This window comes from Lepus europaeus, chromosome 20 (assembly GCF_033115175.1).
Source record: "Lepus europaeus isolate LE1 chromosome 20, mLepTim1.pri, whole genome shotgun sequence".
Classification (NCBI taxonomy): Eukaryota; Metazoa; Chordata; class Mammalia; order Lagomorpha; family Leporidae; genus Lepus; species Lepus europaeus.
Window position 1 is genome coordinate 49,801,213 of NC_084846.1, and position 12,852 is coordinate 49,814,064.

General features: G+C 44.1%; 1 protein-coding gene across 2 annotated transcripts in view; it reads left to right on the top strand.

Moving 5' to 3' along the window:
- COL28A1 (collagen type XXVIII alpha 1 chain) overlaps positions 1-12,852 on the top strand; it is a 204,782-nt gene that overhangs the window by 108,684 nt on the left and 83,246 nt on the right. For both annotated transcript variants that reach the window (XM_062179058.1, XM_062179059.1), the window contains exons 20-25: positions 297-365; positions 2,682-2,753; positions 6,327-6,395; positions 7,012-7,080; positions 11,498-11,566; positions 11,669-11,737. In XM_062179058.1, the coding sequence (XP_062035042.1) occupies positions 297-365; positions 2,682-2,753; positions 6,327-6,395; positions 7,012-7,080; positions 11,498-11,566; positions 11,669-11,737 (417 nt within the window). The remainder of the gene's footprint in view (positions 1-296; positions 366-2,681; positions 2,754-6,326; positions 6,396-7,011; positions 7,081-11,497; positions 11,567-11,668; positions 11,738-12,852) is intronic.

The following is a 12,852-nucleotide window of genomic DNA, read 5'->3' on the forward strand; positions in this document are numbered from 1 at the left end:
TTTCAAAAATATCCACAAAATGTGAATGAAGAGCCAAAGGAAAGTGAGCTTATTGCTTTGGAAATTGGCTAAGAGACTGTACTTTTTCATGATATTTCATCTGCTCCAGTTAAACTGGAGTTTAATGTTAATTTATTCGAGTTGACAAACTTCCAGATTAATTTTGAGATGACAGTGAAGTTCTAGTCTCTCTTGGAGGGTCTCAGCTGAGTCCACTGGCGGAAAGAGGAGACAAGGTGGGATTTTGCGTGCTGTCTGTGGAGGGTCAACTTAGATGTCAGTGCCATTCCCTCCAGGGAGAAGCAGGGCTTCCAGGAACCAGAGGCCCAGAAGGACCACCTGGGAAAGGACAACCTGGCTCCAAGGTATGCAAATGACAGGGTGCTGGGGCCAGCCCCCTGCCTTCTGGTGCTGATCCAAAGAAACCGACGCCGGAAAATTTGATTGTTACTCTTGCTATGTCAGTGTGTTCCCATCTGGCTCAAAATCATGGATTCTGTCTTGTGAACTTTTGAAAGACAGAAAGTACAGATTCATTTTTATTTTCCTAATGTTTATGATGAGACTCAGCAAACAGAAGAGCCCAACATGTTTCTCAATAGGTGATCAGACTGACATTGAAAACACATAGGAGGGAAAAGAAGGAAAAGACACAGCATTGAGACCTGGAAGTCCATACATTTTCTTCAAATATTTATAGACTCTCACATAGTAGGAAACACCACCTTATTAAATGCAATATCACCTTACCATTGTCATAAATGTATTTTATACGCTGTAGAAATGCTGGATGAATGACCTCTTCATGTCAACATGACAATATGCAAGTTCATCAATAGGGTAACATAACCTCCAGCTTAAGTGTCCAGATGCTTCTGTATATACACTTATCAATGCCCGTATATTCTTATTTTTATAGATCAATGAAGTAAAAATGTGTTTATTTATTAGCACTTTAGAATTATCTTAAAATAGTAATTGATAGATTAAGCGGTCTATATCTTATGAAAGTATTAGCTAACTGACTCCTTACTCTTAAATGCGAGAATTTGACATTTAAATATATTTCAAACATTTTAATTTATGACTTACCAGATTGTGGAATCCTTTCTTGAGGCGTGAGGGTAGGGAGGTGGGAATATCTTTTTAACATCATGCCAAATATAAATTTAGAAATATCGGCCTATTCACATTCAGTAGAATTAAAGTTTTCTAGACTATACTTCTGGGAAATAGACAGTAGCAGTTAATCATTGACACTGTGAGAATGAATGAATGATATCTGAGGAAGAGAGGTGGGGTTCAGGCCCTGTATAGGGAGGTTACTGGAGAAGGGGCATTCAGAACTGCAGAAGCACAATAGGACCATGTTAGGAAACCCAAGTGGGAAGGGAGGGTTTCAGGATGGAAGCATAAATGGTATCAAAGGCCACCAACAGGACAAGGAGACCGTGCCTTGGAGAGAAAGCCGCTAGATCTGTGGCTTGGAAGAGGGGTAGGACTATGCCACATAGCCCCGGCAGGACACGGTTCAGCATTGACACATTGTTACATTTAACCTGGCTTCTGGGGTTGAGGTAGAACAATAAGTTAAATCTGGTAGTGAATGGGAAAAAAATAAGTAGTTGTGGTTGAGTTTTTGCTCTATTGGAAAGTGATAATATAACTGAATCTTGGACATTCAACTGTTTTGTTACTACCTGTGTCACTGCTCTCCATTGGCAGGGACACAGGGAGTTAATTACAGCTCGGGACATCCTTCCAGGGTTGCTTTTTCTTAAGAATCTGTTTTGATGATCGCTTTAGTGTAGCCCAGGTATGTTAAAATGTAAGATCTTGGGCCCAATGCAGAACCACTAAATCAGGAACTGGGGTGTAGGGCCCAGCTGTGTGTTTGCCCATGCTCTCCTGGTGATTCTGATGCTCAGGTTTGAAAGCCAGGGGATAGTCGTGGATATTAAGACATGTGAACGCCTCAGCTGCAATACCCAAGGAGCTCTTCCTCTGTGGAACGCAGCACACAGCTGGAGAGAGGGCCTTGCCGCTGGGGAGCTGCAAGGTGGTTTGACAATGCCACGAGACTTCTGGCTGGAGGTAACAGCATGCAAGGTGGTTTGACAATGCCACGAGACTTCTGGCTGGAGGTAACAGCAGTCCTCTGTCATACACAGCACAAAGGGGAACGGCCCAGAGACAGTTTTTAGCTCTGTCGCAAGTTAATTCTCAAACATCTTCCTATCGATATAATTATCAACCTCCTTGGGGGGGAAAGAACTAGACTCCTGCCTAGGAAGAAATGGGGCTGTGCTTTGGAAAATGTCTCATTTTATGTTTCAAAACTGGAAGCAGTGTGAAAAAGCATAGATAACACTCTTTTCTGAAACCATGAACGTCTCACAACCATCTGTGAGTAGACCAAGAGTGCGCAGAAATGTCCATGCAAAGAAAAGTTCCCAAAGGAAGTTATGGAACTTGGGTTTAATGCAATATTAACTCATACTGAGTCAGTGGCGAAGCCTGAACAGTTGTGAAGTTATCCGGACTGCTCGGGAACACTGACAGACCCCACGCAAGGGAGCTGTGCCTGGGGCACATGCTGGTGTCACTTGAGAATCTGGGCCATTGTCAGGTTGGGGAGTGATTGTTCATGTTACATCTATCTTTTATAACTGCTTTGTCAGGGCGATGAAGGGAAGAAAGGGAGCAAAGGAAACCCAGGACAGAGGGGATTTCCAGGGCCAGAGGGGCCGAAGGTATGTTTGTTATTTCCTCCTTAATGCTTTGGGGAGATGGTAACTGTGTCGGATTTCAGTAGACGATTTGATTTCCAAGGCAAGTTTGATTGCTTGTTTCCTTCCCCACAAATACAAAACACCTCCCTCCCAAATAGTCTTTAGAGAACGTGCAGTTCCCAGACTATCATGGAATAGAATGAAGAGGTTGTACAAGTGTGTAATCTTCATGCAAATACTTAGGCTTCTCGGAGAGAATCCATAGGCCAGGATCCTCCAGCGACAGCCAATCAGAAGCTGGCAGAGGGTTAGGCCAGGAGATGCCAGTTCTCTATGGTCTGGATTTGCTGAACAGCAGCCACAGTGGCCACAGCCTGGGAGGGAGTGCAGTGGTGAGGCAGGGTGGCCTTCCGAGGGCGCTGCTTGCCTGGGGCCTCTCAGAGCTGGTCACTTCCTGATGAAAAGGAAACGACTGGGTCACCCTCCCAGGGCTGTTGAGAAGAGAGACGAGTTCGTGAAGCCTGTGTCTCAGGTCCCGGCACACAGTGCGTTCTCAGTCCGTGTGCTATTTGGAGAGGTAGCTCAGCAGCATGGTGAAATGGCAAGTGGGGAATCTACGTCCTGGTCAGCTGTCCAGACCGGCGCTGACAAAGACGTAGGGAGATGGTGAGGCGGGACGTGGAGTGTGCCCTGACTTCATGGGCAGCAGCAGTGAGGCCCTCGGACTGTCTTGGGACGCAGAAACTGCAAACTGGTGTTGGTAAGAAGGCGATAAGGACTATATTGAAGGACTGGATGATTCAACATCAGATTTTTTAAAAAATGACATTGGAAAGAGCAGGTCCAAAAAAAAAAAAAATGGAGTATAACCTGTAGACCAGTGATTCATAGCCTTTAGTGTCAATCAAACTGGAAGGCTGTTACCAATCCAGACTTTATGCCATCCACAGAAATATGGACTCCATAGGTGGTGAGCCCCTGAAATGGAGATTTCTTAAATAGGTGCCCTGTGCTGCAGGCAGTTCAAGAAGCACGCTAGGAAGGATGTCACTGCATCTGAGTGTTCGGGCCTGTGATTAACGGTGACTGCTCTTTATGTCTTGGTTGCTCTTAATATACCTTTTCACTAGGTCATCGTATACAAGACAAGTGTATACTTTCTAAAAGTAAATATAGAACAAATTAAATCTAGAAGTGTCATTTTGTGTTACCCTGGTTTCAGGGAAGAATTTTAAGAGGTTACTGTTTTGTTCCTACGTCGTTGTATTGGAGAGGGTGTTTATCTGTTGCCAGGTCCTGACTGTGCCACGTGCTCCTGCCTCCCACATGTGGATTTAAGGACTGGCACACACACGCCCTGGCCTGGGCTGCCGCCGGCTGTGTGCTCAGCTTGTTTGCACTGGGTGATCAGCGTGGCAGGAAGCCTCGGCTGGGAAGACGAATGTGGCTCTTCCTGGTGACTGATGGCTGAGTCCCTCCTGGAGGGAGAGGCTGGCAGAGTGGGCAGCTCATTCTGCTACATTTTAGAGGACAGGAGCTAGGCAGAGGCAGCGTTAGCTCAGTGTGAGATTCTGGAGAGCGGAGTTGAAATACAGCATGAGCACATTCATTCCACCTAAGATAGGTGCCCCCAAGTGTTTTTCTTTGAATTTTTGTTTATTTTTATTTATTTAAAGCAAAGAGAGACAGAGATCTTACATCCACTGTTGCATTTCCCAAATGTCCTCAACAGCTGGGGCTAGACCAGGCCAAAGCCAGGACCCCAGAACTCCATCTGTATCTTCCATATAAATGGCAGAGACCCAAGCCCTTGAGCCAACACCTGCTACCTCCCACGATGTACATTAACAGGAAACTCATACCGGCAATGGAGCCAAGACCCAAACTCAGGTGCTTGAATATGGGGTGCAGCTGTCCCAAGTGGCCTCTTAATCATTCCCTCTATAACTTTTTTTATGAAGGGCTAGATAAGCATTTTTAGCTACCTAGGCCAGATGGAAAATTGAGGAGATTACACAGGTACTGGAATTACAGCCATCTGAGAATGCAAACATTCTTTGCCTGGGGTTATATGAGCTGGGGCAGGATGGGTGTGACCCAAGGGTTGGATGCCTACTCTAGAGCAGTAGCTTCTGAGCTGCTTTGATTATAAGCCTCTGTCATTAAAATTTTGACCACACCCCAACATAGGTTTGCTTTTCATTTGTAAATTGTATTTATTAACTATCATACTATTGTATGTTATGACATTTGCATAAATAACTGAAATTTTATTTATTTTTTATTTATTTATTTTGACAGGCAGAGTTAGACAGTGAGAGAGAGACAGAGAGAGTTACAGACAGTGAGAGAGAGAGAAAGGTCTTCCTTCCATTGGTTCACTCCCCTAATGGCCGCCACGGCCAGCGCTGCGCCAATCCGAAGCCAGGAGCCAGGTGCTTCCTCCCAGTCTCCCATGCTTCCTCCTGGTCTCCCATGAAATAACTGAAATTTTAAAAGGTGAGGTTTATCTTCTGACATCCCAGTGGGAGTGGTATCTGCATCAGTCACCAGGGTTCTTTAATAAAATTCACATTCCGGGCCGGCGCCGCAGCTCACTAGGCTAATTCTCTGCCTGTGGCGCCGGCACCCCAGGTTCTAGTCCCAGTCGCTCCTCTTCCTGTCCAGCTCTCTGCTGTGGCCCGGGAAGGCAGTGGAGGATGGCCCAAGTCCTTAGGCCCTGCATCCGCATGGGAGACCAGGAGAAGCACCTGGCTCCTGGCTTTGGATCGGTGTAGCACCGGCTGCAGCAGCCACTGGGGGGGGGGGGGGGGTGAACCAATGGAAAAGGAAGACCTTTCTCTCTGTCTCTCTCTCTCACTGTCCACTCTGCCTGTCAAAAAAAAATAAAATTCATATTCTAGGGGCCCAGCCTCTAGGTCTGTTGAACTAGGATCTTTGAGGCTTGAAACACAGAACTATACATTTACCAAGCTCTTAGGATAATCCCTCTATTCTCTCAAGTTTGAGAATCCTTGGTCTACATTCAGGTGGGACAGAGGTATTGCCTGTTGCTCCGGATCAAGTGTTTGAGACTTAATATTATACAAATGTTTTTACTTTTCTACTTGAATGTTTTACTAATGAACTACTTTTTTTAAAAAGACATGCAATGGAAGACTTATATAACATGGACTATTAAATAAAAGCAATAAAGGAAAAAAATTGTAAGCTAGAGTGTACCCCAAAGCTTAAACTGAAGATAGGTGTTACCATTAGGCAAAAAAATTTGCCTCTGAGTTCCCAGCATGCAACACCTAAGGGAAGAACTATGAATTGCATAATTCTTATTAGTTAATAAGAGGATGCACAAGAGACAAAATTTTCCTAACATTCAGGAATTAATTGAATGTATTTATTTAAAGGCATGGAAATCTTGCTTATCAACAGCTTCAGTAGTGGTTTATAAAAATGCTCAAGTTATTTTCATGTTGGTCTTTGAAATAGAGATGATGCTATCATTTAAAAATCTGCAGATCACTTTCTGCTTTTACGGATACAGTCTTCATGTATTTCTCTGCTTAAAAAGTAATGTGTTTGTTTTCTCTTCTTCAGGGTGAGCCAGGCATCATGGGTCCTTTTGGGATGCCTGGAGCATCAATTCCTGGACCACCTGGACCCAAGGTAGCTTTTCCTGGGAATCTTTATCTTTCTTCTCTTTGGATCTATGGTAGTTGCAGGAATATGCATGAATGTATATTTAGAGATATAGGTGTGTATCAGGATATCGGTGAACTACAATTTTTGTTTTGGAAGCACCCTAAGAAATGACCCCATTCAATCCTGATATTTCATAGATAAGAAAACTAAAAACCAGCAACAGAGTTAGGGCTAGAACCCACATCCCCTGTTCTGGTGCCAAGCTTGTCACCACGCCCTGCACTACCTCTCCCAAAGCCTAGACCTCAATGCAGGTGGGAATTCATTGCACTGATTCAGAAGAACCTAAGATTTAGAACTGAAAACGTCGGCAGAGAAGAAATCCAGTCAGTTGTAAAAGCATTAGCAGGCTTTCTTAGTCTAAATATTTGAGTCTAAATTGCCAAATCCCCTCTGAATGGGCCTTTTCTAAACAGCTGTGATAGTTGTAACTGAGGATTTGAAAGTGAACGTGTTGTCTCCACGTCTGAGTCTCAGGGATTCAGCATGTTGCAGATTAGCCGATCTCCTCTTGACCACCTCACAACCTTGTGGTTTCTCATGCAATCTATAGCTTGTAAATGTTCTTTAAAATGCGCAGGGCGATAGGGGAGGACCAGGGCTGCCTGGATTTAAAGGAGAACCTGGACTTTCTATCCGAGGACCAAAGGTAGGCTAATTCACATTCCGTTCCTTTTTCTGCTTATGAGAAAAATGAAGGTAGACTTAATGCAGGATAAGTTGATTATTCTATTCGCAAAGTGTCTATGTTGGTGAATTAGAAGGCAATAATATAGCTAGTCCATTTTTGTTTTTAAAAAAGGCAATCAGATAGCTTACTTTTCACACATGGTGGGGCTGGAGATAGTAGCTCCTTTGGTTAAGTTTTTGCTCACTTGACAGTTGTTTGAAAGCGCTGTTTCAGCCAGGTGTGTGATATATGGGATTAAAATGGCCTCTGGTCTCTTCCATTTTTTTTCAATGGCTGAATTATCTGTTTTGCCAAAACACTGCCCCCAAATTTCAAGTTTGGAAGATTTCCCCTACTCTATCTGAATTATTTCAAAAGACAGGAAAATAATTACAGGAGAAACCAATTTCAACTCATCATGCTTGGTTTTCCATGGCAACAAAGCTCCATTTCCCTCCTCACTCTGCCCCACAGCACAGCAAAATTCGGCATCCATCTCACTCCTCCGTGTCACGTAGGACACCTGTGTGCCCCAGCACAGGCTTAGGGGCCCATCGTCAGCACTTACTGAACTAACAGCAGGTTTATGTAGCTTTGAAGCCAGCTCGTGTGTTTTCTTAACAGTCTCCTCCAAATAAAAGAATGCACATACTTAACCAATGACTTTTAGCTTGAAAACTTGGAGTCATATCTTCAATGAAATATAATGCAAAATCTCTTTTATAAAATGGATGCAAATTGAAGTGGTTCTTACGGAAGGTAGAGTTAGGATCCTGAGCCCACACCGTTCTGACCACTCTCACAGCCCTCACCACTACCCTTGTTTTCCCAGGACTGAGGGTTCCCTAGGATGCAGGGATTTCAAGGCTACAGTTGTGAAAGCCTTGGGCAGAGGGAGACAAGTGTTGATCCTACTTTCCAGCCCCTGAGGTCCGTGGAGCCCAGATATGCACGCTCCTTAGAGCAACCTGAGCTATGTAGATGACTCAAGTAAATGCCAAGTTTCTTAATGTGAGAACTGGAAATATGACATTGATCAATTGCATTTGTGTGACAATTTTCATATTCTTTGATAACTATGTATTTAAAACCCATGGTTATCTATACTTACTTCTCTCTATGGGTACTCACACTTTGCAATAGTTCTAAGATGCCGCTACAGTGCGTAGACCCTGGTCATTTCTGAGCATTGAATGAGAGGATGTTAAAGATACCTCCTTTTCACACACACATTTTGCTAATCTCTTAGGCTCCAATAATACTGTTGCTGCCATTCTGTTCTAATTCATTAGCTTTTAAGCACTGGGAGGCTCAGCTACCTCTTTGAACGTCTGGTGGAGGTTCCAGCATATTAATTCAGTTTTTTTTTTATTTATTTATTTACAGAGTTAGAGAGAGAAAGGTCTTCCTTTTTCCATTGGTTCACCCCCAAAGTGGCCTCCATGGCCAGCGTGCTGCGCCGATCTGAAGCCAGGAGCCAGGTGCTTCCTCCTGGTCTCCCATGCGGGTGCAGGGCCCAAGGACTTGGGCTATCCTCCACTGCACTCCCAGGCCACAGCAGAGAGCTAGACTGGAAGAGGAGCAACCAGGACAGAATCCGGTGCCTCGACCGGGACTAGAACCCGAGGTGCTGGCGCCGCAGGCAGAGGATTAGCCTAGTGAGCCGCGGCACCAGCATTAATTTAGTTTTGTTTACTACTTTAGTGAGCTTGTCAGACCTACAACCCAAACCACACTTCAAAATACCAGCCTCCACTTTCCCCACTAGTTTCTATGAGCAACAGAGCCGAACTTGGAAGTGGGTGACTTGTAGGACATTTCCTTCAGTCCAGTGCAGAAAAGCTGAGTGGTAACAATTCCATCTATAAAAATCTTGTGAGGGATCCTTGATGCAAGTCTGCCTGCTGGTAGCCCCCATTAACAGTAGAAGTAACAAGCCAAGGGCATTCTTTGTGAGAGAGAGAGCAAGAAGATCTCTAGGAAACAAGACTTTGTAAACTGTGAGCTTCAATGTTTTTTTCCCCCTCTGCTGTAGGTGCCAGAGGTTAAGCTCTGACAGCTGCTGATGATTTGTTATGGGCTTGGAAGTTAAACAGAAAAACTGAGACATGAATTAGGATTCCAACTGTCTTTTCCTTTTCCTAACTGGGGAGCAATGACTGCTTTATTTTGTTATTGGCCCTTCCTTATACAAGCAGGGAGAGAAATGTGCCTCTTAGTTTGGGATGGGTCTCAGCTGTGAACATTTAGAGTTTTAATCTTTTTTTCTTAATTAATTAATTTGAAAGGCAGGGTTACAGAAAGGTAGAGGCAGAGAGAGTGAGGGGGAGAGAGAGGTCTTCCATTCCGCTGGTTCACTCCCCAGATGTCCACAATGGCTGGAGCTGTGCTGATCTGAAGCCAGGAGCCAGGAGCTTCTTCCAGATCTCCCATGCAGGTGCAGGGGCCCAAGGACTTGGGCTATCCTCCACTACTTTCCCAGGCCACAGCAGAGAGCTGGATCAGAAGTGGAGCAGCTGGGACTCGAACTGGCGCCCATATGGGATGCTGGCACTGCAGACGGCGGCTTTACCCGCTATGGCACAGCACCAGTCCCATAGTTTTAATCTTAAATGTAGTTGGAATAGCAGAAAAAAATTGCTTTTGTCAGGTGGCCAGTTCCCTTTAGTTGGGAATCTACCCAAATTCACCTGTCCTAAAGGCCTTGTTCTTATTCTCTATCATACAGCTTTAAGAAATCCTCCTGGGGTTTTGTTGCTGACAAGTAGCACATGAAGATTTTCTAAGTGACCACATACTTTCTAAAGATGATTATTTTTTTTTAAAAAAAGATTTATTTATTTGAAAGACAGAGTTAGAGAAAGTGGTGGTGGTGGGGAGAGTGAGAGAGAGAGAGAACACCAGGGAAAGTCAGAGAGCTAGTGAAAGCTATCTTTAATCTCCTGGTTTACTCTCCAAATGGTCACAATGGCCAGTTCTGGGCCAAGCCAAAGCCAGTAGCCTAGAAATCCATCTGGGTCTTCCACATGGGTGGCTGCCATCTTCCACCGCTTTCCCAGTATATTAGTAGGGCTAGATCGGAAGTGGAGCAGCTTGGACTTAAACCAGTGCTCATAAGGGATGCTGGCATCAGAGGTGGTGGCTCAACCCACTGCACTACAACACCAGCCCAAAGATGATGGTTCTTATGCAGCTAACCACACAAAACAAGTCCGTTAGACTGAATAAGAAAAACCAACTATTGGATTTGGTTTTTAAGATGAAAAAAAAAATGTTTATTGCTTAAAGGGTATGTAGGTCTTTTTTTTTTCTTTCCTAATCAATCACTCATTCATAGTAGTACAATTAGGAGCAGTTTTGGGGAGCTGGATTTGGGACAGCATTTTGGACTAAAATAATGGCAACTGGATCTCAGAATTTGCTTGCGTTTAAGGCAAGTACTTGAAACAAAGATCTGTTAGGGGAGTTTTCTCCTGATGTACAAAACCATGAATATTTAAAAATATGTACAGCTCTTTATTAAAGCAAACAACATGAGTTGGCAAGGGCTGTTCATAGAGTTATAGTAACAGAATGAAATATGGTGTAACAAAGAAATACTGTAAGTTTTAGAAGTGTAATGATTCTTTTTTGTTCCTCTCTCCCCATTTTACTTTAGCCAGGCACTGCTTTCGTTTCTACGTGTAAGAGTTATACCTCTGGGAAAACTGTTGCCCAAAAGACAACAACCACCACTTTGTGCTCTCTCTGCAGGGGGCTGATGGCTGCCCCTAAATGTTTTTGATGCCTTAAATGATTGCTATAAAGGAATATTTCCAACTATTTCCCTAGGTCCCAAGATAGGAACCACAGTCTCTTGGTATCTCTTCCCCCAAAAAACTTGTTTTTTAAAAAAACTGATCTGTTTTGTTTGGGGTTTACTTACTGCCTGTGTAATTTGGGCCCCATTATTGAAGACAATACACTTAACAATAAGTATGAAACAGTTACCTTATTGCACACTCGGCATATTGTTTTATATTCTCTTCTCTTTTGTCACAGTGCTTGTTAAATTTTCCCATTTAATACTTCTCCCTAATTTATAATGTAACAGTTGTACTTTCAAAACTGAAATATTAGCTGACATTTCTCAATCCTATGGAGTGTGTTTTCCTAGAGGACTTTGTTATGGTTCATATATGTATATTTCCTACCTTTATCCCACGCATTCATTGCCACTGAATTCAGGTAAATAAGAGATACATGCAGATAACAAGCTGCCTTAAGTGGTGGGATTTCTTCTCAGCGTGTTTGAAATCGATCCTTCGTACTGATCAGACCCATCTTTGGTGTATGAAGTGGTGCTGTGCTATGTCTCATTGTCTCATGACGTCACTTGGTGTTGGAATTTACTCAGGGTGCTCAAGGCCCTCAGGGACCAGTGGGTGCTCCAGGACTCAAAGGAGATGGCTATCCTGGTGTGGCAGTAAGTGTGGACCTTCCTCCCCTCCCCTCCCCTCACTCTCTCCTCCCTTTCTGAGCATTGCGCAGTACAGTGATACTCCTTGTCTTCCTTATGTCGTCCCAGGGACCCCGAGGATTACCAGGACCCCCAGGACCAATGGGTTTACGAGGAGTGGGCGATACTGGAGCAAAGGTAAGATTTTAAAGTGGGCAAGGTACTAGCTTGAAAAAAAGTACAAATAAGTAAGTGACTTAAGTAACGAGTTTTTTTCTATCAGGTATGACAGGACAATAGAGGTGTCTGAAACAATTGATGAAATGATTTATCCTGTTTTATGGACTTCCTGCGGGAACTTGCATTAATATGAACATGCAGATTAACTTTATGGTTTTTCTCCTGGAAGCAATGCTCTCATTTCTTGTCTGTTTCCTCCTTCCTCTGAGCCAGGATCATGGTTCAGGTTGGAGCCCCCCTCTCTGAGTTAGCCATGCCCTATCCCTGGTGCTCCCATCTAGAACCATGCCTTTAACCTTGACCCATGTATGGACAGTCAAAATTCCTGTCTTCCTTCCTGCAAGCTCTGGTTTTGCAAATCTAGTTTCTAAGCAGATACTTCCTCTTGAATTTCTCACAGATATCTCTACCCTAATGTCCAAAATACAATCTTTGAGTCTCACCCGACGAGTCTGTAAATGGCTCTGCTGTCACCCATTGCTCAAGTTGGAAGATCTAAGAGTCACCTTGCTTTCTGCCTGCTCCTCTCCTTTCCCCATGTCTAGTCCTTTGGGATATCCCGCTAGTTCTGCCTCCCAAATGCGAATGCGTCTGATCCAGGCGGCTTTTCTCCTCTCTTCTTGCCAAGGACCACTTTCGTTGCTTGCCTGGGCTCCCTTTTGCCTCTGCCTTCCTATAATGTAGCAAGCAGAGTGGGCTTTGAAAACCATACTTCAGATCGTATCCCATTCTGAAACACACCAGAGGCTTCTCTTTGTGCTCAGAACAAACTCCAACCTCTTTGCATGCCCCATGATACCTGACCACAACCTGACCACAGCCTCTCTTTCTCCCTCTCTGCTGTGTCTGGCTGCGCTGGGCCATTCCACTTCAGCTCATTTCTGCTTCAGGACCTCAGCTCTACTAGGGTGGCCAGTTCTTAAGGCCTCAGCTCAAATTTCACTTCCCTGACCACTCATTCAAAAATCGTCACTGTCTCACCCTGTTGTGCATTTCCCATGTAGCATGGATCACTCTCTGACATTGTCTTGTTCATTCATGGTTCTGCATATTCTAGGGGAGTGTTGACTTCT